The sequence below is a fragment of the Jaminaea rosea genome, assembly GCF_003144245.1.
Source record: "Jaminaea rosea strain MCA 5214 unplaced genomic scaffold BDZ90scaffold_5, whole genome shotgun sequence".
Lineage (NCBI taxonomy): Eukaryota > Fungi > Basidiomycota > Exobasidiomycetes > Microstromatales > Jaminaea > Jaminaea rosea.
In genome coordinates this window covers 730,214-756,422 of record NW_020289979.1, presented here as the reverse complement: position 1 = coordinate 756,422, position 26,209 = coordinate 730,214, and the positions used below count along the sequence as shown (strand labels likewise).

The window sequence follows — 26,209 nt, the reverse complement described above, 5'->3', positions numbered from 1 at the left end:
CAAGCGCACAGCGAGGCGGGCAGGCAGGCAGAAGCAGCACCAGCTCCGACTCCTCCCCGTCCGCACGTCCAGAGGGGAGGGGACGGGGCGTGAGCGGCCGGGACAAACACAGCGAAGCACGCCGCCGGCGCGGCCGAGGCGGGCTAGGGCTAAATTCGCGACAAGAACGACGCCATTCGAAGATAGCGAGGCGGCGACGACGACGATGATGGTGGACCAATGTCGCGCAGCCTGTCGCGGACAAACGATGAGTGCGAGGGAGCGGGCCAGCGTGGTGGCCGGCGTCTATGAGCGGGGGCCAAGTGAACTGAGTTCTATGGCATGCCGTGCCGTGCCGCGGCGACGGCGAGCAGAGCAAGCCACAGTCTCGTCGAAGCTCGTCCTACGCTGCCGCCTAGATGGAGACTCCGCGCATGAGCGTCGGACGCGTGCCTCGCAGGCCCATCAAAGACGGCGAGACGAGTGCGAGGGCAGTGCGAGATGGGGAGTGCGAGTCAAGACATTTGCTCGTATCGTGTCGTGACAATGCTAGTACCAAGAAAGTGATGGTTGCAAGAGAAGGGTGAGCTGCGGCCGACCTGAAGCACGCAAGCTACTGTATATGTCTGCTGCCTTGCGCGCACGGACCCCCACAAGCGAAAAATGGCAGTATGGCCGAGTGGTTAAGGCGTCAGACTCGAATTAGTCGCAACCTGGTATACCAAGCGCTCATCTGATGGGATCTTCCCGCGGCGGTTCAAATCCGTCTGCTGTCGACTGAAATTTTTTTTTGGCGTTTTTGGGCCACTTCCTACTAATTGATGTGCCTTTTTTTTTCTATCAAAGGATGGCGAAAGGCTCGGCGCACCTTTTGGTCCAATCGGCACCTCGTTTGCTTGCGTTGCGGCTGAGTAGCGTCGCGTCAAAGTGGACGCGTCCTGGCGGGACGTGAGCGGCCGTGGTAGCGAGCTCGAGCGGACGCAGTAGGCCTGAGGGCGTGAGGGAGGCCTGGGATGGCGCTGAGTGGTGTGTGCATGGGCTTGTGGGTGGGTGCTCTTGCGGTGTGTCTTCGGGTCAGAGGTGCGAGGCAGATGCTCTTCTCGCGGTCATGCCTACAACCCGTCACGGCCCGCTTCACGTAGCAGCGCTCAGGCGGGAAATCGAGCACGACGAAGGGCGGCGACGACGCGATAGCAACGAAGTGTATAGAGTTGGCTGGGCACACAGACGGGCTCAGTGGACGACGGTGCAAGATCGAGGGCAGCAGCAAGCGAGAGACTGTCCGTTTGGTGTGGCTCTAACCGTATCCGAAGCGAAGTCGTTTCCGCGTTATCGCCCGTCTGACAAGCCTCAGCTGCTGAGCTCGCGCCCATTGCCTTTCGCTGTCGGAGCATCTCCGCCTGCTACGACGAATAGCAGAGCTTGAGCATCTCTCTCAGCTCGCAACCCTCCCTCTCTCCCTTCACACGCAAGTCAACACGTTGCGAGCGTCTCGCCAGCCTTGCCGACTATGACCTGCGATGCTCAGGCCATGGATGGTACAGTAACATGCTGATACGGAGTGGGGCGGCCCAGCCCACCATTGTTGTAAGTGCAGGTCGCCGTCTTCGTTGCAACAAGCCGATGAGACCGTGCCGGGCCAGACAGCTCCACGGAAATTGGTCAGGTGATGGCGCTGTGCGGCTCGTCTTTGCAATCTGGTCCGCGTGTTGGCGGCGCAGACTTTAGGGTACCGCATGCTACAGTGGCGATGATAAGGATACCGACGGAGCGCTGAGATGATCGCAGCGGTCACGTCGCGCCCTCTTGCCGTATCAACAGAAAAGGCGATCCCTACTGGCAGCTCCTGCACGTTGATGAGCCAGGTGAAGAGGCCACTGACTCACGTGGTACGCCGACTCCGAGTCGCCGCGTCGAAGGGCAAGCGGACAGTGAGAGCCATCGAGTCGGACCTTTGGTGGCCGGGAGAAATCGCGGCAAAGTGCGAGGCTGCTCTCCTGTCGGAGGGGAAGCACGTAGTAGCGCCGTGTGCTGCGGGGGATGGGCAAGAAGCGCGAGGCATGGCGCACGCGATGGTTCGCCGCGACTTTGGGACAGCGACTCCTGCGACGAAACGGACGAGTAGTGGCTACAGGTGTAGGCGGGCGACGGGGAAAGGGCAAGGCGCGGTGGGCGCTGCGGCTCGACGTGCGTGGACAACATCACACCACTGGCGAGCAATCGGCATGCTGGCGGCTACGTGCACGGGCCGAGGCTGTCACGAGCAATCACAACGCGGGATGGGCGATCGACGGGAAGCATGGGGCGAGTGGGATCCGGCAGGAACGATTCAGAGGTGCCATATTTGGTCTGCTACGCGCTGACAAGAAGCGCCAGGGGACGCTGAGCCGCCAGTCCGCCCTGTCACGGAGCACCATTCCGCCATGCACACTCGTCACGCATGCATCGTATCATAGGTATCGTTTTGATTCGTATCGTAGCTTGGTGCGTAAGACGAGACGACGAAGTACTTCCTCCTTCCTGATCACGAGATGCTTTGCGATGCGAGTATGACTGGTGGTCGTTGTGGTGCGGTGCGAATGAGAAGCCGGTAAAGGCAGCCAGTTCGCCGTGCTCATGCACCAAAGCTGATGGGCTGCGAGTGTGCTGGTCCTCCGACGCGTGCAAAGGTGAGGATGTGGTCTGGCAATGGCGCGGTGTTGTGTGTCAGCGCAGTCTCTCGCCCCACAGCTCTCGTCTCGCCCCGCGTGCTCACCTCCGATCTGGTTCTCAGCGAACCCTCTTTCGCAGTAGACGAAATAATAGATCCACTTTCTCCTGAAAACTTCGACCTCAGCCTCACGCTGCGCTTTGGGTAGTGCCTGGATAGCCGCATGGTCGCGCAGCAACGCCCCTCGGATCCCGTCATCCCCGTAAAAGGCTGCCTCGAACCTCGCCCTCCACTCCCTCAGCGTGCGCGCGTAATGCGGGCCAATCGAGTCGACCGCCTGTAGCACCATTGTCCCCTGCGATCCGTCAGCCATTGCGTCCACCAACGAGCGGACCGAGGGCAGTACACCGCCTGGGAAGATGTACTTCTTGATAAAGTCGACGCCCCGCACATAAGCCTCGAAGCGGGCTTCAGGCATCGTGATGCACTGGAACACGGCCGTGCCCACATCCGGGCGGAGTACGCGATGAATGGCGCTGAAGTAGGTGGAGAGGAACTCGATGCCTACTGCTTCGAGCATCTCGATTGAGACGACGCGGTCGAAGCTTCCCTCCCACTCGGCGGGCATGTCGCGGTAGTCGAGGAGATGGACCGTGATCTGACTCTCAAGCCCGGCTTCACGGATTCGCTCCTCGGCGAGCTGCTTCTGCTCCTTGGACAAGGTCAGAGAGTCGACGGTGATGCCGGGTACTTGGCGACATGCTTCCATGGCGAGGGATCCCCACCCTGTGCCAATTTCCAGCACCCGGTCCCCGCGAGAGATACGGCAGCGACTGATGTGGAGGCGAAGCTTGCGCAACTGCGCTTCTTCCAGCTCATCCGAGCTCGACGGCGAGGAGAGGTCCGATTGTGGAGAGCCGATGCCGGAGTCGCGCGTGGGAGATGGGACCTTGCCTGCCTTGGAGCCAGAGTGGTCGCGCAGGGATGTAGCAGCCTGGTAGGGAATGGGAGGAGCAATGTCTGCGTCCAGCGTCGAGTAGATACCGCAGCTGTAGGTCATGTCGCGGGAGAGGAAGCGTTGATACATGGCGTTGGACTGCGAGGGGAGGCAGCGGGAGGTCAAGGTCAGCTCGCCTTACGCAAGAGTGGCGTGCCGTCTAGCACCCACGATGTCGTAGTGAGCGCCAATATTCTTCAAGCTGCCGCCGCGCGTATTGGCATAGCGCTTATTGAGCTGACCTTGTACCCAGCCGGTGAGGCGAGAGGCGGGGCCGAGGTCGAGCTCTGCGAGGGCAGTGCGATTGCGAATGAAGAGCTGGTGTGGGGCAATTGAGCAGAGTCAGTATGGCGTACCTCGTATCAGCCCTTGGCACCGCCTCGCGCTCACATCAAAGCAGGCCCCCAAGTCCGGAGTGTCAACGTCATTGGCCATGTACGCCTCCGAGAAGCCCAAATCAGCACCAAAGAACATGCGCGGCCAGAAGGTGTCGCGGTTCACCACCAGCGTAGCCTGCGTAGGCTCATCGCTCTGCTTGAGCGAGGCTGCACTGGACGAAGCACCATCATCGCTGTCTGAGGCGGCGGCGCTGACGAGCGAGTCATCTCCAAAATACTTTGTGGAGCCATCGACGTCCTTGATTGTGAGGAGTCCCACTTGCAGGCGCGAAAAGAGGGAGCAGACTGACGAGCGAGAGAGTGAGACGAGCGGAGACCAGCCAAGCGAGGCGGCGCTGGAGAGAAGAGAGGATTGCGGCGACGACGAGGTAGACGTGGTTGCGGCTGCCATCGTATGTCTTGGCTGACGAGGCCGTGGAGGTTCGAGATCGATAAGGATGAGGGAAGCGTCCGTGAGATGGGCGAGACTCGCAGCAAGGAGCGTGAGGGCCAAGATGAGGTGTGGTGTGTGGTGCTCACGAGGGGCCGCGCGAAGGCCAACCTAGACGAGACGAGGCGAGACGCAACTGATTAAGAAGGGGTAATAATGAGAAGAAAAAGAATCGGTAGAAGCTGACGCCTCCTCGATTTGACGTCTTCTGAGCACGGGCCTGCACTACCGCTCTCGACTAAGCTCTCTGTCGTCTGCGTCGACTGCGTCGCCTCCATCCACTGCTCAGTCGAGAGCTTAGGTCATCTGCACATCTGCCCGTCCGCCCGGCCTAGCGCGGAAATTCCAATGCTTCATCGCCTAGTTCCATTTCAGGGTCTTCGCGCCTCAGTCCCTTCGCCGCCGGCTTGTTCTCCCGCGGCGGGCGGCCCCCCTCCAAACCGTATTCCGCGATGCAAGGTACGGCGAGAAGAAGCAAGCAAGCCAAGGAGGGCGCAACTTTGAGTCGCGTTGGCGTAGGCATTGGCGTCGATGAGCTTGTGAGATCGTGAGAAGATGCAGATGCACACATTCGTGGGAGTCGTGTGCTTGTTGGGTCGTCATGAGATGTGATTGTCTTCTGCTTGGTTTGCTGTGTACTGCGAGGCCATGAAACGAATAGAGAGAAAAGAAGGGAAAAACCAAAATCGATCCGAAGCGAAACTCGTCCGCTAGTCTACGCATCCTTTAACCCGACGTCTCCGGTGTAAAGACGACGGAGGAGCCGTCGTTTGCGGGCAGTGGGTCTATCTCGGCATCTTCGTCGCCTTTAGCCGCCACCAGCCCCGCGCGCTCCTTGTCGTCTATCCCATCTACATGCTGATCTTCCTCCCGCGCGACGTTTTGAATTGCCGCAGCCGCCGATCGCCCATCCCACGCAACTTGTGCCTTCACTCGCACAACCCTCGTCTCGTCCTGATTTTTGACCTCGTGGATGCGTACGTTCATCTCTACGTCTTCTTCCTCCTCGCCTCGAGCTGGCGCTGACCCTGCCACAGCCGCCGTCTCGGCGAGCACGGTGTGGATGACGTTGGTGCGCAGACGCAACGAGATCTGTTTGCTCTGCTGAGGTTCCAGGCCCAGAGTGACCGTCGAGGAGACACGCTTGAGGCGGGATGTGGTCGTGGCAGACGTCGAAGTCGCTGTGCCTTCTGCCGTCAGAGGAGGAGCGGCGAGAGAGCCATTCTCGAGGGCGGCTTCAGCGACGGGTGACGAGGAAAGCGGCTCCGCCACAGCTGCGACATCCTTCGTCGCTGCGCCGTCGCCGACGCTGCTGCTTGCACTCGCGCTCGCGCCCGCGCTAGCGCCCGTTTTGACGGCCAACTCGCTCAATCGACCCTCGTACTTCTTGATCTTGTCCTCCTGACCCTTCCTCGTCGCAATCTTCAACTTCTGCGAGATGTGCTCAATCTCCTCAGCAATCGAAGTCTGCTCTGCCTGGCTGAGCACGGCTTTGCCTTCCCCTCCTGCACCACCCTCGCTCATCGAAAAGACTAGGTCGCTGATCGTGCGCTGGTGGCGCAGCTCATTCGTGTCCACGGCCACGACAAAGGTGCGCGCCTTGCTCGTCGTATTGCTGACCGTGATGACGAGGGGCTCGGTGAGCTTACCCGCTCGACTGGCACCAAAGTCAAGTGAGGCCGGCTCGACGGTAAAGTTCGGCTTCTTGTGTACCGTCGCCTTGAGGAAGACGGTCAGATCGCGATCGCGATCGGCCACATTCTCAATCACGAGCTTCTCGTTGAAAGGCCCTGTCAATGTGGGGCAGAAGCTGAACTCGACCTCCCTCTTGCCATGCGCCGGCACCACCCCAAATCGCGCCGAGCTCAGCTTGATGTCGCCGCTCGCAATGCTGCCACTCTTGCGAATGCAGTACGAGGCCGCCCACTCGGAGCGATTGTGCACGAGGATCTTGCGCGTCTTTGATTCGGCTTTCTCCATCTGCCCGAAGTTGATGTGGGGTTGGCCCAACTCGAGCATGGCGCGGCACGTCGTCGTCCTGACCATCAGATCGCGAATTGGCAACTCGTCCTTATCCAGGTCTGCCATCTGGCCGAACTGGGGCGACTCCTGCACGGCGCGCACGTCGTACTCTACCAGGCGGAGGAAGACTCGCGAGTCTTGCTTCCTGGCCGTCCCCTGGATGTGAGGACGCGTGCTCCCATTCGGGCAGTACACGGCGACCACCTGACGCTCCTCGCCGGGCGGTATCTGCAGCATGCCCAGGGGTACGAGCTTCTTGGACTGGATGGCATTCTTGAGCTCACGTTGCAGATTGACCTCGAGGCGGACGTGCTTCTCTTCCGCTTGCGGGCTGTTGAAGTAGAGCGTGCCTAGTGCACCTGGCTGAGACTCGATGGCTGTGACGAGCTCGTCGATGCCCAGGTTCGAGACGTCCGTTGGGTCTAGGACGGCTTGACGGACCTTCTTCTTGCCTGTCAGCGCGGGCGACGACTGGCGACGATGGTCGGCCAGGACGGGGCGTGAAGGTGAGCCAGCCTTGGACAGGATATCCTTTGCAAGGGGCGAAGGGATGCGCTTCACAGGCGTCGAAGGGACTTTGCTCGCAGGCGTAGGCGGTCTCTTCGCCGCGCTGGTGGCTTTTCTGGAAGGTGGCGCGGACACAGGCGGGGACCTCGTACTCGTCTCAATCTGCTCGAGCGACTGGAAGCACTTGCTCTTGACCGAGATGCGCTTGGCGACTAGAGGTGGGCCAGTGGCCAAGTCGAGATGCTCAAACTCCTGAACCAGCGTGCGATCCTTGAACGTGACCGACCGACCATAGCTCATCGTCGTCCTCCCCTTTCCGCCCTTCTTGAGCGCAGAAATCAGATTGACGGGCTGCTTGGCGGCCTTCTGCGCTCCAGCCGCATCACTTTCCTTTGCAGCACCGACTGCCGAAGTCGGAGCGGCGTCCCGGCGGAAATGACTGAGCTTTTGCGCTGTACGCCACGAGACATTCTCCTGTCGCACGTTGGCCGGAGCATCGGACATCGACTCCAAGAAGCGCTCCTTGAGCTCAGCACCCTTTGCTTGGCTAGACTGCTTACCATCCTTGCCCGACGAGGCGACGTTGAGCTGCGCAATGGTGCTGGGTTCCGTCTCCTCGTAGCCTTTGAGGTTCCGAGCCAATGCCTCCCCGCCGCCTATTGAGTTGGCAGCGGTCGGAGCTTGGTCCTTCCACGCCTCCTTGATGTACAGTGCGAGGTCTTCGGGGTGGGCAGCGGTAATGTCGAGCACGAGCGGCGCCTTGGACGTGTTTTCAATCGAAAACGTCCGGACCCTCGACGAATTGATATTGACGTCGCCGAACTCCAGAAAGTTGGAGCCATGGGGAGTGAGGATGCGGTAGAAGAGGGAATGAAAGCTGATTCTCTGCTTATCGACGTTGCGTCCACGCACATCGATGACCTGGTCATTGCGGCGGTTGAGAAGGTTGGCGACGGTGATCTGCTTTGAATAGGCAACGTTGACTCTGCGAGGCGAATAGTCGACGGTGAGGTGGATCGTCTGCCCCGATGGCACAGCCATCTCGTCGCGATACATGCTGAGGACCTTGGAAACGAAGCGCAGGTCGACCCGTGCTGTCAAGTCCGAGTGGTTCGTCACCGCGATCTGGCTTGACTTGCGTGATCCTACGTTTACCTCGCCAAAGTCAAGCTCCTTGGGCGAGACGGTAATGAAGGAGGTGCATGTTCGCGTGCGACACAGGACGGTCTTGCGCTCTCGTCCACCTCGCAAACGGGACCCGCCACCCGCGCTCGAGCCACTGACTGCGGTTCGCGCCTTGACATAGTCGAGAGTGATTCGGAAGATGTTGTCCATCAGGCGACCGGCAGTGTAGCCCTCGTCCACATCGCCACGGGCAGGACGGAACGAAACGACGATGCGCGACTCCTCGCCCGGCCGGAGGAGCAGACTCTCAATCTCCTTTGTCTGCTTCGAGTCGACATTGCGAAGAGGACCACTTGACGACACTCCGGCAGTGCTGCCTTGGCTACCACCTCGGTACGGCGCTGAGCTGCTTGCTCGCGAGGATTGAGCAGCAATGGATCGACTGTCCGACTGCGCTGTGAATGGCTCAGAGATGACTGAGACGCCGTCTTCTTCGGGTCGCCTGACATTGCTGTTGCTGCTGTTGCCGCCTTGACTGCTGCCACCATCCCCACTGACGCTCGACGCCGCCGACCCTCCGCCCTCACGAGTAGCAGGTGCTGAGGATGGCCCATGTGGCGGCACGCCGGGGTCGCCTTCATTGCTCTGCTCGCTGGCTTCGCGCCAAGCCAGGACGCTGCGATTCTTGGTCCCCACCTTGCGCGCCTCAGACGATGGCGTGATCGAGCTCTGTGCGTCTGTGTCAATCTCGGAGATGTTAGATGTCTGCACGGGCGAGCCAGGCCGAGATCCAGCTTGAGATGCGACGGACGAGTTGTCAAAGTCATCCACCTCGTCTGGCTCGTGCTTGGGCGCGGGGGGATGCGCGTAGGGTGTGAGGACGACTGGTGTTCTCTCGAGGTCAGAGGCTGGCGTAGCCGGGGTGGCGGTGTCTGCCGTATCGCCGCCCAAGTCAAAGACGGGAGGCTCTGCACGTGGACCGGCCGAGGCGTGATGAGTCGGCGTCCTGATCATCTCCATTGCAATCGAGTGGTGGCTGTCGCTAAGGCCTCCGTCTTCGACAGGCGTCGAAGGCTCTGCCGACTTTGCCGCAGAGTCGCTCGAAGCCGCCGACGTGCCAGCCGACATGCGCTCGCTATCTTGGGGATCAAGATCTTCTGCTGCAATCTTGGCCAGTTCGAACGCCACCTCGAAGCCCTTTTGCGCGTTGAGTGCGATGTCAAGGGCATGCTCCCCGGCGTTGCGAACCACGAGGAGCTGCCTGGTCCAGTGCCCGCCGCAGCAGTCGCCAAAGTCGAGGCCTTCACCTGACTCGATGACGAGTGGCGATTCGCGATTGGCAGGCACGATATTGGCTCTGACGAAGATGCGCACTGAATTGGAAGTGTTGTGCAAGTTGGTGAAGGAGACGGCTTCCTCCAGCTCGGCCGCCGAGTCCTCTGAGTCGAGTTTGAGTGTCAAAGTGAGCTTCGTAGTGCCTCGAGGCTGCAGGACATGAGGCTGGTATTGCGCAGCACCGTCGGCGGACGAGATGACAGCTTGGAGCGGACCCGACGCCGAGGAGATGGCGATGCACGGCTCGACCTCCGGATCGTCGCCGCAGTCGATGCGAGTCTGCCAGAAGCAGTCGATGTCCGACTGATTGATCAGGCGGAGCTCCGTCGAGACTGTGTTGCCAGCGACGACATCGCCAAAGTCGACGCTGACGTGGCCATGTCGATGGATAACCATGTTTTTAGCCGACTCCGAAGTGTCACCGGCGAATGGATGGCGAACATTGACCGCCAACTGAGGGCGGCAGAAGCGTGCCGTAAGGGGTAGCTTGACGACTTGCGCCGACACGTCTGACATTTCCGTGAGAGCCGTAGCTGCCGAGGAGCTGAGGCTTGACCCGTACATCGACTCAGGACGCGAGGACGAAGTGGCAGAAGAGCTGCTGGAACCGGCATCGAATGAAGGCATGGAGGAGTTGCCACTCTCATCCGTGGCCATAGGCCAAGCTCTGATCGTCACCATACCACGAGCCTCGCGAGTCTTGAATCGATGCAGCGCAGTATCGTTGCCATTCGAGCTCATTGAAGTCGACTCTGCATCATCGACCTCGCTGCCACCGATATTGAGGACTTCGGTTGCCATTAGCTTGGGAGACTTGACGAGCGACGTTGCCTCTCTATCGTGGATTGGGGGAAGCATGTTCGCTCGGAAGATGACAAAGATCTCTGTTGATGCGCCGCTCTCTAGGATGAGGGAGTCTGCCACCTCGAGATTGGTCGAGATGGCTCGCAGTTCGCGCAACTTGGCCGGAGAGAGCCCGGCGCCTTGAGCCCAGGCGAGGGTATTCGATGGCCAGATGAGTTGATCGAGCTCATTCTTTGCACCGGTCCTCTTTCGCCTCATGAAAGAGACGGCGTGGCCGAGGTCGCTCTCGAGCCGTACCAAGACCGACCTGCCCGACGAAAGGTGGTTGCGTAGATGGACAGGCTGAAGACCAGGAGCGTGATTGAGGTAGAGGTTGTCGAAAACGATCTTGCCTTCTTGATCGCGTGACGAAACCTCTACAATCGACGGGCCTGATGTGGTGGGGGCCAAGCCGGGAAAGCGTTGTGTCTGATCACCATCACGTTTCTCAAGGCTGTCGTCCTGCCCCGGCCTGTAGGTGCGAATGGCAGAGGAAGAGGACGAGGAAGAGCTAGAACCTCGCGCAGGTTGCGCTTTGAGAGACTTTGTGCTGCTCTTTGTGCTCAACCGCGAGCCCGTTGCCGTGTTGCTCGGCGGAGGCATGAGCTGCTGATCGCTCTCTGCGCCCTTAGCATTGCCCTCGTCATCTGCCATTGCCTTTGAGAGATGGCTCTTTGCTCGCCCGACCATCGACAATGGTCTGCGTGGGGACGGTCTCTCTGCCGTCGGTGTCGACTGTGAATGCGGATGCGAGTGGCTGTGTGGACTATCGACGTAGTCGTTGCTGCCCTTGTTCCCTGCTGATCCTACTCCCCCGCCTGCCCCTCCTCCGGCTCCACCCCCGCCTCCTTGAAGGGCTGCAAACGATTCATTAGCAGCCGCCATTGCTCCCGCAGATGATGCCTTTTTGTCGGAGCCAGGCTCCTCGTGATCTCCAAGGACCCGCTCAAAGGGCCCCACCCATCCCGATGAGGCTGCATCCGCTGCGCCTCTCGACCCTTCGCTGGGTGAACGCTGAGCCTCGTAGCGCACAGGCGCCTTGAGCGTGTGTTGCTGAGCGTTGTTCGTCGACGACATCGTGAACGTGGCGGGGGAAAAGGGGAGATTAAGATCCGAGTCCAAGTCCAAGCAAACACCAGAGGCTTGTCTCGATTGGTATAGCGGCTATTTCATGGTGGGTGAGTGGGGTGATGGAGGGTCTAGGGGATGAGAGGAAAGCAGCGCAGAGAGGAGAAGGCGATTGGTGGAAGGTCGGTGAGGCAGATCCTCACGGAGCGCGAGTTGGCCTCTATGCAGCGTCGGTGCTGATCGATGTGGTGTGTGTCTGGGTGAGGAGCCCCCTCGTGGGTGGGCTCGAGGAGTCGAGCGGTAATGATGAAGAGGAAAGAACTGACGCTATGGCCATCGGCGGCCCTTGATGCTGGGTCGTGTGAGCGACCGGGAGCGGGCCAGGTCGCGGTGGTCGAGCGGCGCTGCAGCTGCTCCCTGCCAAAGCCAAAGCGCCGCCGCCGCCGCCGCCGCCGCCGCCTTTGACTTGACTCCGTTGCAAATCCAAGAGAGCGCCCGGCCCGACCGACAGAAGCGCGACTATAGCGAGCCACGGCAACGGCGCACATCCAACGCTAGCTAGGATGGACGAAAGGCCACTACCGTGAGCCGCGATAGACGAGGCCGCTCACGATGGCTGTCCATTCGAGTGGATTGTGGCTGCGAAGGCGGCATGCCGGGGATTTGATCGCTTTACCACCAGGCTAGCTGAAAGGGAATGAGGAGCAAGCGTGCAAGGGCCAAGCTGTCTGTGTGCTTTTGGCCATCACTCGTCGGTCCTGAGAAAGTAAGGGAGCTTAGAGGACCACGAATGAGCCAATGCGCAAGCCATCGTCTGCTTTGCTCGCACAACATTCAGTCAGGCGGGCGCGTAAACGAGTGACATCGTATCGCTTGAGCGACGGCTGTCGCCAGCCCCAGCGGACGCTGAAACGTCGAGTCCTTTCATCTTGAGGGCGAGTCACGCGGGACTGAATCTAGCAATCACAGCTCCGGCACGAACAGATCCAAGTGAGAATGAGGGTCTCACGGCTGGTCAATTTGGCTATTCGCTCGACAAGAGTCGATGATCATCATGTCTCGCTTTCCCTAGTTGCCGACCTCCTGCCCACTCACCGCCTTCCTTGCCACCTAGATGCCACGGTCTGAGTTGCCGTCATCCGCGACAATCGCCGTCACACCTCGTGCTTCAATGAAACGGGTCGCACCGGGCCATTGATCGTGAAGCCCAAGCAGCTTCGGACCTTCCTCATCTTACGTCGGAGCACGACCACCAATAGCCAGAGCACTGCCTGCTGTTCATCGCATCGCATCGCATCGCTCCACAGACACGAAGGAGCGTGGCAACTGCGGGTGCCATCTTCCGCCGTTTGCGGACGACGAGCTGCTGCTGGCTTCGTGTCGTCGAGGCCGTACTTCGGCCTCCAAACCTCCGTCCGTGAGGTTGACGTCTTCTTGCGAGGCGAGATGCGCCAAATTCAGGCACGAGGCAGTCGCAGGAAGTCCGTCGTCGTCGCTGCGACGAGGCGGGCGCGCACGGGCTTTGCGTTCCCTCGCCGCTGTGACTGGCGAACCCTTCTTCGACCACGGACTGCCCTTGCTGCTCGCTGATCGTGAATTTTTGAACGCGATTCGGCGTCGTCCCGGCGTCGAGGCCCCGCCGTAGCAGCATGTCGCAGCACCCAACGCCTCAATCAGCCGCAAGACGGGCTGGGCTCGCAGCAGATGCGCCCCCCGCCAGCGCCCACCAAGAGCGAGATTGGCTTGGCTCGGGCCTGTCAATCGATAGATAGCCGTGCGTGCGCACGATCAGGCCGCTTGCTGGCTGCGAGACCCGTGAAGAAGACCACGGGTCTCCGCTTCCCCTCGTCCCGTCGTGGAGAGCGGCCCGTCTTTGAACGAAGGAGCCGCAGGTCGCAATAACCAGCCGCACCTCGATCTCATGGTTTTATAAGACCACTCATTTGTCGTTCTCCCCTTCATTTCCTTTCTCGATCAAGCCCCTTCAAGCCCTTCAAGTCTTCCCATCCGCGGCTCCTGATCAACATGCGCTCAGCACTCGCCATCACGGCAACGGCTACGGCCGCCCTCTTCTCTTCAGCACTCTCTGCTCCCGTCATGGACGAGTTGTGGCGACGCGCATCCAACTCGGTCACGTCCGATGTCAACTACGCCGCATCCAAGTCTTACACCCACGTCATCGTTGGTTGTGGACTCGGCGGCCTCACCACCGCTGTCCGCCTCAGCGAGGACCCAAAGAACACCGTCCTCTGTCTTGAGGCCGGAGGCGACAGCCGCACCGATGACCGCGTCGTCTCCATGACCCAATACGGCAAGGCATTCGGCACCGAGCTCGACTGGGGATGGGCCACGACTCCTCAACCAGCAGCTGGAGGCAACACCAAGACGATTCGCGGCGGCAAGACCCTCGGCGGCTCAACCGCCATCAACAATGGCGCTTGGGGTCGAGGTGACGCAGCACAGTACGATGGCCTGTCGCAGCTGGGCAACGATGGCTGGAGCTGGTCCGACATCGAGAGCTACATGAAGAAGTCGGAGGACTGGAATGCTCCTCAGGGCTGGCAGAAGGATGCTGGCGCCCAGGGCGACTCCTCTGCTCACGGCACTGGCGGGCCTGTCACCGTCTCTTTCACTCCGGACATGTACAAGGGCCCTCACCAGAAGGCCTACGTCAAGGCTCTCAACAACGCTCTGGGTGTACCTGAGGTCAGCGACCTCGCAGCAGGCAACGTCAGCGGGGTCGTCTCGTACTCTCAGAACTCGATGCAGCCTACCGGCAATCAGATCCGCGTCTCGTCAGCTACGGCCTACCTCAGCCCCGTCGAAAAGATCAGGCCCAACCTCGTCGTCCTCCTCAATTGGCGTGGAGTCAAGATGAACATGGCCTCTTCCAACAACGGCAAGCACAAGGCTGCCTCCGTCGTCGCTCAGTCGACCAAGTCTGGCCCGCAGCGCACCTTCAAGGCCTCCAAGGGTGTCATCGTTTCGGCAGGTGCCATCCGCACCCCCCTCTTCCTCGAGGCCTCGGGAATCGGCAACGCTGACGTCCTCAAGAAGATCGGCGTCCAGCAGCAGATTGACCTGCCGGGCGTCGGTAAGGGTCTCATCGAGCAGACGATGAACAGCATCGGCTCCAAGCAAGGTCATTACGACCCCAGCGGCAAGGGTCCTTCCAACATCATTGCTTTCCCCAACATCTACCAGGTCATGAGCAACGCGACCGAGGTACGCAGCTGGATTGAGAGCAACATGGACAGCTGGGCTCAGGCTCAGGTCAACGCAGGCTCGGCTGTGAACAAGGCTGGGCTGCTCAAGCAGTACGAGCTGACCGTCAAGCTCATCTTCGACGACAAGGTCGGCATTGTCGAGCTCTTTGGTGACCACGGGTACCCGCAGTCTGGTATGGGTGTCGACCTGTGGCAGATGATGCCCTTCTCTCGCGGCTCGGTCCACTCCACCGACGCCTCGGGCTTCTCACACCCGCAGCTCAACCCCGGCTACTTCACTAACCCCGTCGACATGGCCCTCACCGTTGCCGGCTTGCGCGCAGCCCGCAAGACGCTCAAGGACTCTGCGATCCGTGACGGCCTTGGCGAGACTGAATCCCTGCCTGGCTTCAGCGTCATCCCTGACAACGACCAGCAGGGCGACTTTGCCAAGTGGCAGAACTTCGTCCTCAAGGGCAACGGTGGGAACGGCTTCTCTTCGGTTCACCACCCGATCGCTACGGCGAGCATGATGAGCCGCGAGCTGGGCGGTGTGGTGGACCCGAACTTCAAGGTCTACGACACGGAGAATGTGTGGATCGTCGATGCGAGTGTGCTCCCCACGCAGATGACGGCGCATTTGAGCGCGTCGCTGTATGGTCTGGCTGAGAAGGCGGCGGCGACGATCCGCAAGGCGTAGGATGGTTTGAGGTGAGCGAGAGCAGGCTTTGATGGTAGCGCACTAGCGCTCTCGGCCGTGCGTGGACTCTCGTGTGCGCGGGACAGGAACTTGTACAACATCAGAATCGGCTACCAGCATTGACATGACAATATCAGACTGCATTCGACATATGAGCAAGGCAGAGAGTAATGAGGACGATGAAATAGAACCTTTGCTCGCGCTGCTGCCCTTTGGCGCTGCTGCCCTTTGTCTCCCTGCACGTTCGGAGCAGGGGCCTGCGTCCCGTCCTGGCTCGCCTTGGGGGGGCTTGCTTGGCCTTCCGTGGCCGAGTAGCGGGCGGGCAGGCGGGCAGGCGGGCGGGCTGGAGTGATTTGAAGAGGCGACGAGCGGCTAGTCGACGGTAGCTCCAAGGGCCCGTCGATCTTGATCAGCACGTCCCTCTGCCTTTGCCATCAAACCCAAATCACACCACTTGGCAGAGCAGCCGCAGCCGCAGCCGAAGCTTTTCATCGTCGATCACACAGATCGAGGGAGAGCAATCGAGGGGCTCTGCTTGCTTGCCTCCCGTCGAGCACTCTTGCGCACAGGTCACCTCTTGCTCGACTTTGCTCAGCACGCCCGCACGCACGCACGTCCGCTCGCCTCTCCATCATCCCCAATCATTCGCTCCTCTGAAACAGCACGTAGGCTGCGCATCAGCCTCTCTCGAGGGCTGCTCACGCCATCGCCACCATGCCTCTGGAGCAGATCAGGCCCCTCTTGGCACTCGAGACGCGTACATCATCCCAGCGGCAACAACAGGATGACCAACACCATCATCATCACCACCAGAAGGCGTCCTACCTTCGACGCGAATCACAGGAGGATGAAGGAGCGCTACGACCCAGCTCTCCTCGCACTCCCATAGATGGGCAGGGCATCCCATCGCCTGTTGGCTCCTCAACCCTCATCGGCCCAGCCTCTCCCTCAGTCCGCTCGACCAAGAGCCTCTACAACTCGCCCTACCAGTTTCCTCGCAATGACATTGAGAGCGCAGAGTCAGGCTCGTCGTCGCATTCTAAGAAAGTAGGCGATGATGGCGTGACGCGCTCAGGCAGCTGGAGGAGCGGTGGGATTTCCGTCATTGGAAGAGGGCGTAGCTTTGACTACGACAATGAGGGAGCTGGGCGAGCTGCCTCTTCGCCATTTGGCTTCTCATCGCTGGCAGATGACTCTGAAGAGAGCGCAGAAGGAAGCAGTGGCAGCGGTAGTGGCAGTAGCGCATCCAATTTGGCCGAGGTTCATCGCAGGCAAGGATCCCTCTCGCGGGCCTCGACGATTGGCTCTCACTCGTCCTACTCTGCCGCTGCCACCTCGTTGCGCTCACTGTCAAATCGCAGTTCGACTGGAAGCCACAGCATACCGAGCTCATCACCACCGATGGGCGTTGGTTCATCACGCAAGCTAGAGGATGATCAGCGCAGAGGTAGCTCAGAGCATGGCTTCGAGCCGGGTACAACGCCATCCTCGATGCGTGGCAGTGATTACGCAGAGCTCCTTCGACGCAGCAGCGGCTTTTCGAGTCCTGGTTTGGGTAGAGTCAAGAGCATTGGACGGGGCTACGACGGCAGCGATCAGCACCAGGGCCAAGGAGATCGGCTCAAGAAGCGAGCGAGCAAAATCTCAAACCTTGCTAGCGATGTTCCCATTGAGGATGAACCGCCAGCCTCAAAATCAGCGTTGGGGATTGTCTCGTCCGTGCCCTCTTCGTCGTCCCCGTCACCGGATTCGACGGTCACCCAGATAGAGCTCGCCCCTCAAAAGACTCAACGACGGACACCATCGCCTTCGATCTCATCTGCACCATCCTTACAGACATCTCAGACCTTGTCTCCACCAAAAGCAATGCCTCCAACTCCGAGCAGCCCTCGCGCCATGTCGCCACGTATGCGACCTACTTTTGCAGCCGGATCCTCGCCCTCCCACAGCCGGCACAACTCTCCTCGCCTTGGCCCGCTCAGCCCTCGTATGTCGCCCAATCTCCGCGACTTGCTTCAGGGCAGTGGCAACCACAATCAAGATCCTCCGCCTCATCGTCTTGGCAGCCCGTTGGGAGGATCTCGGTGGGATGCGCAATTTGGCTACTTTCCCGCCACATCATCGACTGCTGGCATGTCCGCTTCCAACACAACTGCCGAGTCAAGTGTTCCCACCGCGAGGAGGCACACGGCCGGCTTTCTACGCTCAAGGTCTGCCCTAGCTCAGCAGACGTCAACAGTGGGGGCGGCCGCAGGACGAAGCACTACGACCGCCTCGACATCCTTTTACGGCGCAGGCCAAGAAGGAGGACGTAAAGCTGCACGAGCTAGAGCAAGGCATCCGAGTCTGGCTCTGCTTGACAACGCCCCTTTCAGCGTTCTCGAAGCTAGACGATCAGAGGGTATGCGAGCAGCTGCTGCTTCAGTGGGGGGCCCAAGAACTTCGTCAACTTCGAGCAGCACCGGTATTTCGTCCCGAGCCACCAGTCGCGAAGAGGTACCAGAGCGTCCCCTCTCCCCTATCGCTCAGGCATCACCCGATGCTCCATGGTCAATGCTCAGCTTGGGCAGCGCTATCACTAGCGCGGACACTGCGCGTACCTCAATCGTTGCCCTCCCCTCCGCCGCTATGGCAGACGGTGCCGATCCAGCCTTGGTAGCAGCGGCCACCTCCGCAGCCGCCGCAGCGGACGAGGTCAGGCTGACCGCCTCTCCCTCACAGCCTTCGAGCGCTGGCCCCTCACCTCGGATGTCACGACAGCATTCCCGCCCTTTCATCAACCCGATCGCAGTCCCGGCTCTGACGCCAACCAGCCCGAGAGGCGAGAGCAGGGCAGCCAGCGGCGGCGGCGGCGGTGTCTTCGAGCCATCTTCCCCATCTGGCAGCTCAAGCAGCTCTTCCCGGCCACAAATGCTCCGCGCGACGACCATGTCCAGCTCCACGACGCTTTCTCCTCCCCGATCTGCAGCGGTACCAGCGGCAGGGATTTCTGGACCTGGCGGGAGCGGTGGAGGGGTCAGCGGAATGCACCTAGGAGGCATTGTCACGCACGTCCTGCGCACGCCAACAACGGAAGAGTGGGCACGCTTCCTTGCCAGCCAAGGGGTCGAGCCTGGCCAGCAGTTGCCCCGGTCTCGTACGGCGACGGGAAGGAGCTTAGCCGGGTTCGCAGCGCAACACCGAGCCTCGACTACGGCAGCGGCAGCGGCCGCAGCGGCACAAGCTACTGCGTCAACGGGAGGCTCGACAGGTGAACGCAGACCTTCGCTTACCCTCGATGCCTTGGGCCAGTCCGGCGTGAACTCATCGATGACGTCCGTGCTCGGAGCGATGGAAGGGCTGGTCGACGTCGATTCAGACTCGGACGAAGACGACGATGGCGCGAGCACGAGAGGTGCACGACGCCCACGCAGCGACAGCGGCAACTCGTCCGACTCGTCTGAGGAGGGAAGAATGGAGGCTCTCCGTGCTGCCATCTCGATGCCACCCAGCCGCAGAGGTACCCCACCCGGCTCCAACTACGGCGACGACGACGACGACGATGGCGGTGGTGGTGCGCGCAGCCCGGGCGCCCTCAATACCTCTTTTCAAAGAGCCCTCGCGCGTCAAGAAGCTGCCGCAAACGCTGCCGCTTCGGCGCAGCAGCATTTGTCCTCGCCGACATCGGCAGGCGCTCCCTTCACCTCGGCCGTCCCCTCATCAGGCGACCCAGTCCTCCTTCAGCAGGTCCAATCAATGTACGGCTACCTTGCCGCCCCTAACGGTCGCAAGCGCAGCATAGACGACTTTGTCATCGTGCGGGACGTCGGGCGCGGGGCGTACGGTCTTGTCAAGTTAATCAGATTGCGAGACCCTGCTGATGGGCAGGCGCCCGTTGGGCCTGAGTTTGTGGTCAAGTACATCATCAAGAGCCGTATCTTGGCAGACTGCTGGAGGAGGCATAGAATCTTGGGCCCAATCCCTGTGGAGATCCACGTGATGGATCAATTGAGACGACTACCCTTCACGGCGCCGCTGGAGGGACCCGAGCCATGGAGTCCGGAATATTTGTGGACCGCGGGTACGCCTACTGGTGATGACAAGGAGGAGGATGCGCTGGTCACGCCGCCCACGCCAATTCCTCCAAGGAGTACGTCACTCTCCCCTCACATAGAGGAAGCCGGAGGTGCGCCACCGCAACGACGTCGGTCCATCTCCCCCAATCGAGCCGCAGCTGCCAGCCATCACGCCCCTTCACCCTCTTTGCTGTCGGCGCATCCTCCACTTCCCGCTGGCTACACACCTCGAGTCTCCACCCATCCGGGCCTTTGCACCATGCTCGACTTCTTTGAAGATGAGTCGTTCTACTACCTCGTCATGCCTCGCTTCGGGCACGGCACCGACCTTTTCGACTACATCGAGTCGCATCCCTTTGGCCTAGCCACAAGCGAAGCACGCTGCATTCTCGGCCAGGTAGCAGACGGAGTCCGTTTCCTCCACCAGCACAACATTGTGCACCGAGACATCAAGGACGAGAATGTCATCTTGGACGGAGCGGGGCATGCGCAGCTGATAGACTTTGGCAGTGCGGCTCATGTCAAGGCGGGGCGATCCTTTGATACCTTCTCGGGTACGCTGGATTATGCCGCTGCGGAGATTCTGAGGGGTGACAAGTACGGGGGTAAGGAGCAGGATGTCTGGGCTCTCGGAGTGGTGAGCTATGTGTGCTTGGTAGGCGACGCGCCATTCTGGAATGGAGAAGAGGCGATGCATGGTCTCGAGGCGGGCAGTCGGGCGAGGCAGGCGCTGCTGGAGAGGTGTAGTGCTGAGTTGTCGCCGACAGAAGCGCAGCCCGCTGAGGAGCACGATTTGCAAGGGGATGCTAGCGAGGTAGTGGACAGCGAAGGCGAGCCCAAGCACCACCATGATCGACCTTCTTCTCCTCGCTCGCCCTCGCAAGAGGAGATTAGCCAACGTCGCGACGACTATGCGGGCCAGGTGGATGGGGGTGGACGTCTCGAGGACGCCATGGACCTCATAGAGCGTTGCCTCGAGCTGCAGCCGCATGACCGTCCTACGGCGGCGGATGTGTGCCGACACGTGTTCCTTGCTGGGGAGGGAAGGCGGGCTTGGAGAGGGTATAGAGGTTGGGAGAAGGTGCCTGTCGACGGCCATAGACAAGAAGAGGCTGCTGTGTAGACGTTCCTCCATCCTCTCGTAGCGTTTTCCACTCGCTCTCATCCTCACTTGTCGTCTCCATCTTCATCTCACCTCATCTGTTCAACCCAATCATCCAATGCACTTACTCGTTTTCGCTCATCGACTCGCACACGCTCGCACGAGACCATGACAGAGGGTGCATTTCAAGCCCTCGACGAAGGGGCGCCAGCAAGGAAGATGAAAGAGTAATAGAGCAACAAGGGCAGACCAAAAGGGGAGAGCAAACGATTGGAAGGAGGAAACAGACAGAAAGAGAGGGAGTGTGCGCATGCGAGCAAGGCTGCGAAGGAGCGACGCTGAATGGAAGAGGAAAAGGTACTGTCCACATGCAAGAAGGAGTGTGGTGAAAGCCTCGTTTATGGCGGGTGGAAGCAGAGAAGTCGAAGTTGATGGGGCAAGGGAGTAGCAGGGCAAAGGGTTGGCCAGGAAGTGTCCGGAGGAAGAAGAGGTATGGTGACGAGTCATTCTTTGTCCGTGTCCCCAAGGGGTGGGAGAACCGTGTATCGGGGCAGGGCGAGAGCCATGAAGAGGCCAGATACGGGGGAAAAGGGGCGAGAGGGTATCTTGATCTGAGCGAAGCGTTGGGAGGTCTCTTTGCGCTGCGGGTCCGACCTTGGTGGAAGCCGAATGAAGGATAGGAAATAGGAAGGCGCAAGGGTATCTAGCCTTCTGCAGGCTTTGGCGCTGCTCCTTGCTCTGCGGAGTCTGTCGTACTGGCCTCAGCTGATTGGGGAGCGGCAGACGGTGCTGCCTCTTCAGATTCTGCAGGTGGGCCCTCGGCCTCCTTATCTACTGGCGGCGGATCACTGGACGAAGACGCTGAAAGCGGCGCAGCCTCAGTCTGAGCTGGGGCGCTGCCTGCTACCTGTGCGTTCGTCTTTGGCGTCGCATCACCGCTCAGCCTTCTAGGAGTATCAGCGTCCGCCTCAGCCGGCTCGAGTGAGTCGCCTTTGCCCTTCTCCTTCGCATCGACACCTGCACCAGAGACGGCGCGCCTTGTAGGCGTTGTTCTGCTTCTCTTCACCTTCGCTGCGTTGGTGGGCGTTGTAGTCGGACTGCTGCTACGGGCGGCGCCGCCATGACTCGTCGCACTGCTTCCACTGGGTATCGGACTTGTGCCTCGCTGTTGTCCGAGCACTTGGTTGTCCACGCGCAGATTCTCCGCCTTGGCCGACGCATTGGACCCCACGGAGGTCGAGAGCTGCATCTCTGCGCCTCCTTCTGGAACGGCGCCCTTGCCTGACCTCCTACCAAACAGCTTCCGGCCTGCTGCGCCCCCCATTGCGCCAGCTGAGAGGCGGCGACTTTGCTTCGAAGAGCCAGCCTTCGCTGATGCTCGTGCTGATCCTGACCTGGCCAGCTTAGCTCCCCCACCCTCATGCGCCTCCAGCTCGCCCAAGTCTTCATCCGAGTCCGATGGCTCAAAGTAGACTTCGGAGTCTGGTACTGGCTGGCTTACGGCAGTCAAGTCTGCCGGGCTGACATTGGCTGGCGGTGGAGGGGAGAGGCCGAGGACGAAGTGGTCCTGATGCTCGATGAGGAACTCCAGCACCTGCACTGCGATCTTGTGCTCGTCCGCCGAGCTGAGGTGAGTAGGGTGGGAGAACATGCCAGGCTGAAAGATGACGGCCAAGTTGCTAGCGGGCATGAGATTCTTGTCTGCCGCCCGTGCAAAGACGGCAAGGAGGTCGAGGACGTAGAGGAGGAGGTATTGGTTGGCGGGTGGAGACGAGGTGATGAGGAGACGATACGTCTTGATAGCAGCGTTGACATCGAATGGCTCCTTGATCATGATGTTGCGGAACTCGTTGTATAGGTGCAACGGAATGATAGGCTCCGGCATCTGGTTGAGGTAGCGTCGCAATACGCTAGCAGCATCGTGAATGCTGTACTTTGGCCATTGGACATCGCGACCGTATTTGGGGGGCGAGTCGAAAGTCTCCTGCAACTCCCTCATCCTCTTCTGCGAGCCAGCAATACGAAAGACGCCCTCCGTCTCGACTGCATTCTCCTTGAGGTAGAGGCCCACTTTGGCGACGATAACCGGAACGTAGCCCCAGACATACTGCTTGCCATCATCGCCTGCCATGGAGATGGCGACGCTTGCATATTTGAGCGATTTGCGCAATGGTACACCGAAGACTTTGTTATCATCTTGGGCTGCTGCGAGAGTGCGTGGGTGGTGATGACGAGAATGAGGTGTGAGCGCGATGGAGGAGCGACGTTGCCGCCGCCGCTGCGACTGACCTTTCTTGTCTTTGTTCTGTAGCTTGACCTTGGTAAACGCAGACCACTGGTAGCGTCGGGGCAAGGAGCAACTGATCAGCGGATCCCAAGATACGGATGGATGCCTGCGCATACACTGACCCATGATCGGAGACCCTTTGTGATCTCGCGTTCCTCTGTCATCGGCGCCACCCCACTAAGAGCAGTGAGGTTAACTAGGGGCGCTGATGTCTACTGGGGAGAGGCGAGATGATGATGATGGTGGTGGTGATGATGACGATGTTGACGAGCAGGACAGAGATGCACGGAAAGGGCGTGCTTGCGTGGGTGCGTGCGTGGGTCGTCGAGCGAGCGAGTGAAGCGGGGACCACCACCCCGTTCGTCGTCGCAGGCGAAATGGAGAGCAATCGATGCGTTCAATTCGCGATTGCGCAAGGGCGGGCGGCGGCGAGCGGGCGTCGTCCTAGAGCGGAAGATGAGCGAGATGAAGAGGGTTGCGAGGCCGCAAAGGGAGGACTAGTAATGGCAACGAGGAACGAGGAAAAAAAAAAAGTCGAGAGGATGTTGAAAGAGATAGTGTAGCGAGGACGAGTAGATGATGTTGCAAAGGGTCCAGATCGTCATCGGACGGTACCGTCTGTCTAAGTCTAGCGAATAGATCCAGGAAGGCTGCCGCGGGGCCAGAACCTGAGAGCCAGTCCAGAGCCAGGCGCGGGCGGCGGCACCAACTGCTGCACGTCAATCACCACAGGCACAGTGGATCAAATCACAAAGACGATGATGTTTCAAGAGGAAGACAAGGGCTGAAATGTCAACATCGAAGCGGGAACAGAGGTGGACGAATGGCACTTGCCTTGACAGCTTGTCAGCGGCGGCAACAGCAGTCGTGGTGTTCACCTTGCTCGAGCTCACACTCACCAAGCACCCATCTCCTTCAAGATCTTACTAAGATAGGTGAAACACTCTACCTCTGCTCGCGGCCGAGACCAAATTTCACGAGTAGCAAATAGACACCACGCCGCTACAGCTCACCAACCATTACCGCCCACCGTCTCTTCACCGTGACCGACGTGAGATTCCTGAGCCCGCATGAAAGCGGGTCGTCTGGTCGGCTTTCATGCTTCGCGCTTTCTTCGACGTCGCTCGCGTGGTCTCTATTCTGTGATCGTTCAATGCACGGGCGGCCGACTGGGATGCGACAGTCTCGTCGTCTCTCATTTGAGGTTTGAGAAGTTTGGCCATCGCTTGGCAGATCCTTTGTGCGTGCAGGCGCACAAGCAAGACCAAGCAGCAGCAAGCAAGCAAGCACATCGCACAGCGCACAGATGATTGGCGAGTTAGAGGCAGCCAGGCAGCCAACGCAGCGACTCGAGTCGTCTCCGATCAAGATCACCGGCCCCTGGACCTCCTGTTGAGCGCCAACGACGCCCGCTCCAACTCGTGACAAGCGCTGTGCCATGGTTCGACAACTGACTCTCGTCGTGGTCATCGTTGTCGCGGCGCCGTGTAAGATCCGCGACGTGACGGGGCTTGTTCGTCCAGGAGGCGGCCCCAGCGCAGGTTCAGGAGAGAGGAGAGCGAGGGGAGAGGAGGACCTGGCATCTGGTCTGGGAGCGCGGACGCAGCGGGGAAGCGGAACGACTGGGCAACGCGCCAAGGTCTGCGGGCAATCTGCGTGGGCGTGTGCAGTGTGCGTTGAGCTGCACGGGGGAACGCGCAGGCGAGGGCAACAAGCCTGCTACAGAGAGGCGGCGGCCACTGGCCACTCAGACTCCGGACGGACAATCAGGAAGGGAAAGGGATGAGAGGAGGCTCGCGAGGACAAGGAGCATTGCCATCCTGTCGTCCGTCAAGCCCCTGGGTGTGCGCCCCCGCGGTCCCTTGTAACGCCGCCACTATCGAGCCGCGAGCGACATAAAGGAGATTGGAGCTGGGCCCATGATCATTTCCTCCCGTCTTCTTTGTTTTCCTTCCCTACCCTTATCCTCCCGATCCACGCACCACCATCCCATCTACACCCTTACGAGCTCCTTGACGGACGCCCGCCCCACTTTACCGCACCAGATTCTCCTCATCGCATAGCATCAAGCTGTCCTCACTGCATTCATTCTCGCACTCACAACCCACACACACACACGCGCACACCTCCCCTGTTCCAACCTCATTTCGACAATGAAGTTCAACCCCATTGCCCTCACCGCTTCGGCCCTCCTGGCCGCCAGCCTCGCCACGGCTTCTAGCCAAGACATCAGCGGCGTTGATCGCCTCCTGATGGTCACCCGTGGCCACCAACAAGTCAGCGCCGAGAAGCGCGCTCTTCTCGCGGAGCAGTACGCCCGAGACCACCCCGAAAGCTTCGACGACGAAGAGACTGCCGCTGCTCTCAGCCGCCGTCAGATCCAAGCCGGCATTGCCTCCCGAGCTCACAAGCGTGCCAACAAGAAGCGCTGCAAGGCAAAGACATCGCAGGCGGCGCTCAAGGACGTCAACACGACCAAGGTGGCAGACACCCAGGCCGTCAAGTCGTCCAGCAACAAGCAGAGCACCAACAGCAAGGCTTCCAGCCAGAACAAGCAGCCTCAGTCCCACCAGTCCGAGTCCAAGAGCAGCAACGACGATGACAGCAGCTCATCATCTTCGTCGTCTGGCAGCAAGACCTTCTCTGCCACGGGCGGCTCCGCAGGCAAGATGGGATCCCTCAAATTCGCCGGCGCCTGCAGCTCTTCGGGCGCGGACGGCAGCAAGCCCAACGGCCAGAACTGGTTCCTCACCTGCGGCGTCAGCAAGAACAACCCCAACTCCGTCTGGAACCCGCCCAAGGTCGCGATGAGCGACCTGAAGATGATCTCATCTGAGGAGGCGGCCTCGTCTAGCGTTTTCAAGCCTTGCGCCCAGTACAAGTCGGCCTTTGAGTCCGCAGCCAAGGCGACTGGCGTTCCCGTCGTGCTTCTCATGAGCTTTGCGCTGCAAGAGTCGACGTGCCAGGCTGGCCAGACGGGCCCCAACGGAGAGATTGGCCTCATGCAGATCACACCGGAAAAGTGCCCCTCATCAGGCAACTGCAAGGACCCCTACACCAATGTCATGACCGGCGCCAAGTACTTCAAGTCCCAGTTGGACAGCTTCGGCGGTGACGTGCTCAAGGCTACCGGCTCTTACAACGGCTGGCAGCCCGGCAAGCTCTCCTACTCGAGCACCATGGCAATGAAGCAGTACGGCTGCGCCGCGCAGCAAAACTTGGACTACCTCGACGCGCTCTTCAACGGCTACTGCCAGGGCAAGGACGGAAGCTCGTCTCAGTTCAAGTCGTTCAACAACCTCGCCGCCTGTGGTTAGAAGCCGCGTCGATTCGACTGCGCTCCCACGGCCTCGAGAAGAACAACAGACTCCTTTACGAACCCAGCGATACCGCTCTGTGAGCGCGTATTGCGCATCTAGCATCTCTATTTGTGTAGCACTCTACTCTTCGTCTCCGCTCTCAGCTGCCTCAGGCGAAGGCCGGCTCTTTCGCTCTTGTTTGTCAC

At 60.2% G+C, this 26,209-nt stretch overlaps 7 protein-coding genes and 1 non-coding gene across 8 annotated transcripts; 4 read left to right on the top strand and 4 right to left on the bottom strand.

Moving 5' to 3' along the window:
* The first annotated feature begins 644 nt into the window (after positions 1-644).
* BDZ90DRAFT_t22 lies at positions 645-755 on the top strand. The gene has a single exon. It is a non-coding gene; the product is annotated as a tRNA-Ser (tRNA).
* Positions 756-2,429: 1,674 nt separating this feature from the next.
* On the bottom strand, positions 2,430-4,415 carry BDZ90DRAFT_219163 (S-adenosyl-L-methionine-dependent methyltransferase; the record flags this gene model as incomplete). The annotated part of the gene is made up of 3 exons (XM_025504390.1): positions 2,430-3,725; positions 3,798-3,944; positions 4,017-4,415. The coding sequence occupies 3 exons, from the start codon at positions 4,413-4,415 to the stop codon at positions 2,430-2,432; spliced, it is 1,842 nt and encodes a 613-aa protein (XP_025362767.1).
* A 765-nt stretch (positions 4,416-5,180) lies between these two features.
* Positions 5,181-10,889, bottom strand: BDZ90DRAFT_251811 (hypothetical protein; the record flags this gene model as incomplete). Its single annotated transcript, XM_025507741.1, has 1 exon — positions 5,181-10,889. The coding sequence occupies one exon, from the start codon at positions 10,887-10,889 to the stop codon at positions 5,181-5,183; it is 5,709 nt and encodes a 1,902-aa protein (XP_025362766.1).
* A 2,045-nt stretch (positions 10,890-12,934) lies between these two features.
* Positions 12,935-15,442, top strand: BDZ90DRAFT_231911 (alcohol oxidase). The gene has a single exon (XM_025506050.1). It carries the CDS (start codon positions 13,380-13,382, stop codon positions 15,258-15,260), a length of 1,881 nt encoding a protein of 626 aa, XP_025362765.1. The 5' UTR covers positions 12,935-13,379; the 3' UTR covers positions 15,261-15,442.
* A 217-nt stretch (positions 15,443-15,659) lies between these two features.
* On the top strand, positions 15,660-20,558 carry BDZ90DRAFT_231910 (hypothetical protein). The gene has a single exon (XM_025506049.1). It carries the CDS (start codon positions 15,975-15,977, stop codon positions 20,436-20,438), a length of 4,464 nt encoding a protein of 1,487 aa, XP_025362764.1. The 5' UTR covers positions 15,660-15,974; the 3' UTR covers positions 20,439-20,558.
* BDZ90DRAFT_163832 (hypothetical protein) lies at positions 20,497-21,022 on the bottom strand. Its single transcript, XM_025503630.1, has one exon. The coding sequence runs from the start codon at positions 20,922-20,924 to the stop codon at positions 20,556-20,558; it is 369 nt and encodes a 122-aa protein (XP_025362763.1). The 5' UTR covers positions 20,925-21,022; the 3' UTR covers positions 20,497-20,555.
* BDZ90DRAFT_163861 (Rho GTPase activation protein) lies at positions 21,023-23,178 on the bottom strand. Its single transcript, XM_025503631.1, has 2 exons — positions 22,707-23,178; positions 21,023-22,622 (listed from the first exon to the last, which is right to left on the bottom strand). Exons 1-2 carry the CDS (start codon positions 22,828-22,830, stop codon positions 21,121-21,123), a joined length of 1,626 nt encoding a protein of 541 aa, XP_025362762.1. The 5' UTR covers positions 22,831-23,178; the 3' UTR covers positions 21,023-21,120.
* Positions 23,179-25,406: 2,228 nt separating this feature from the next.
* Positions 25,407-26,015, top strand: BDZ90DRAFT_207188 (lysozyme-like protein; the record flags this gene model as incomplete). The annotated part of the gene is made up of 1 exon (XM_025503977.1): positions 25,407-26,015. A coding segment is annotated over one exon (609 nt), but the record flags the coding sequence as incomplete, so codon positions are not given.
* Between the last annotated feature and the right edge of the window lie 194 nt (positions 26,016-26,209).

Excerpts from the sequence above, each read along its gene's own strand:
- BDZ90DRAFT_231911 (XM_025506050.1), top strand. The coding sequence starts at position 13,380 with ATGCGCTCAGCACTCGCCATCACGGCAACGGCTACGGCCGCCCTCTTC.
- BDZ90DRAFT_231910 (XM_025506049.1), top strand. The coding sequence starts at position 15,975 with ATGCCTCTGGAGCAGATCAGGCCCCTCTTGGCACTCGAGACGCGTACA.
- BDZ90DRAFT_163832 (XM_025503630.1), bottom strand. The coding sequence starts at position 20,924 with ATGACTCGTCACCATACCTCTTCTTCCTCCGGACACTTCCTGGCCAAC.
- BDZ90DRAFT_163861 (XM_025503631.1), bottom strand. The coding sequence starts at position 22,830 with ATGGGTCAGTGTATGCGCAGGCATCCATCCGTATCTTGGGATCCGCTG. Across the intron at positions 22,623-22,706 it reads ACAGAACAAAGACAAGAAAG|CAGCCCAAGATGATAACAAA; the intron begins GTCAGTCGCAGC and ends GCACTCTCGCAG.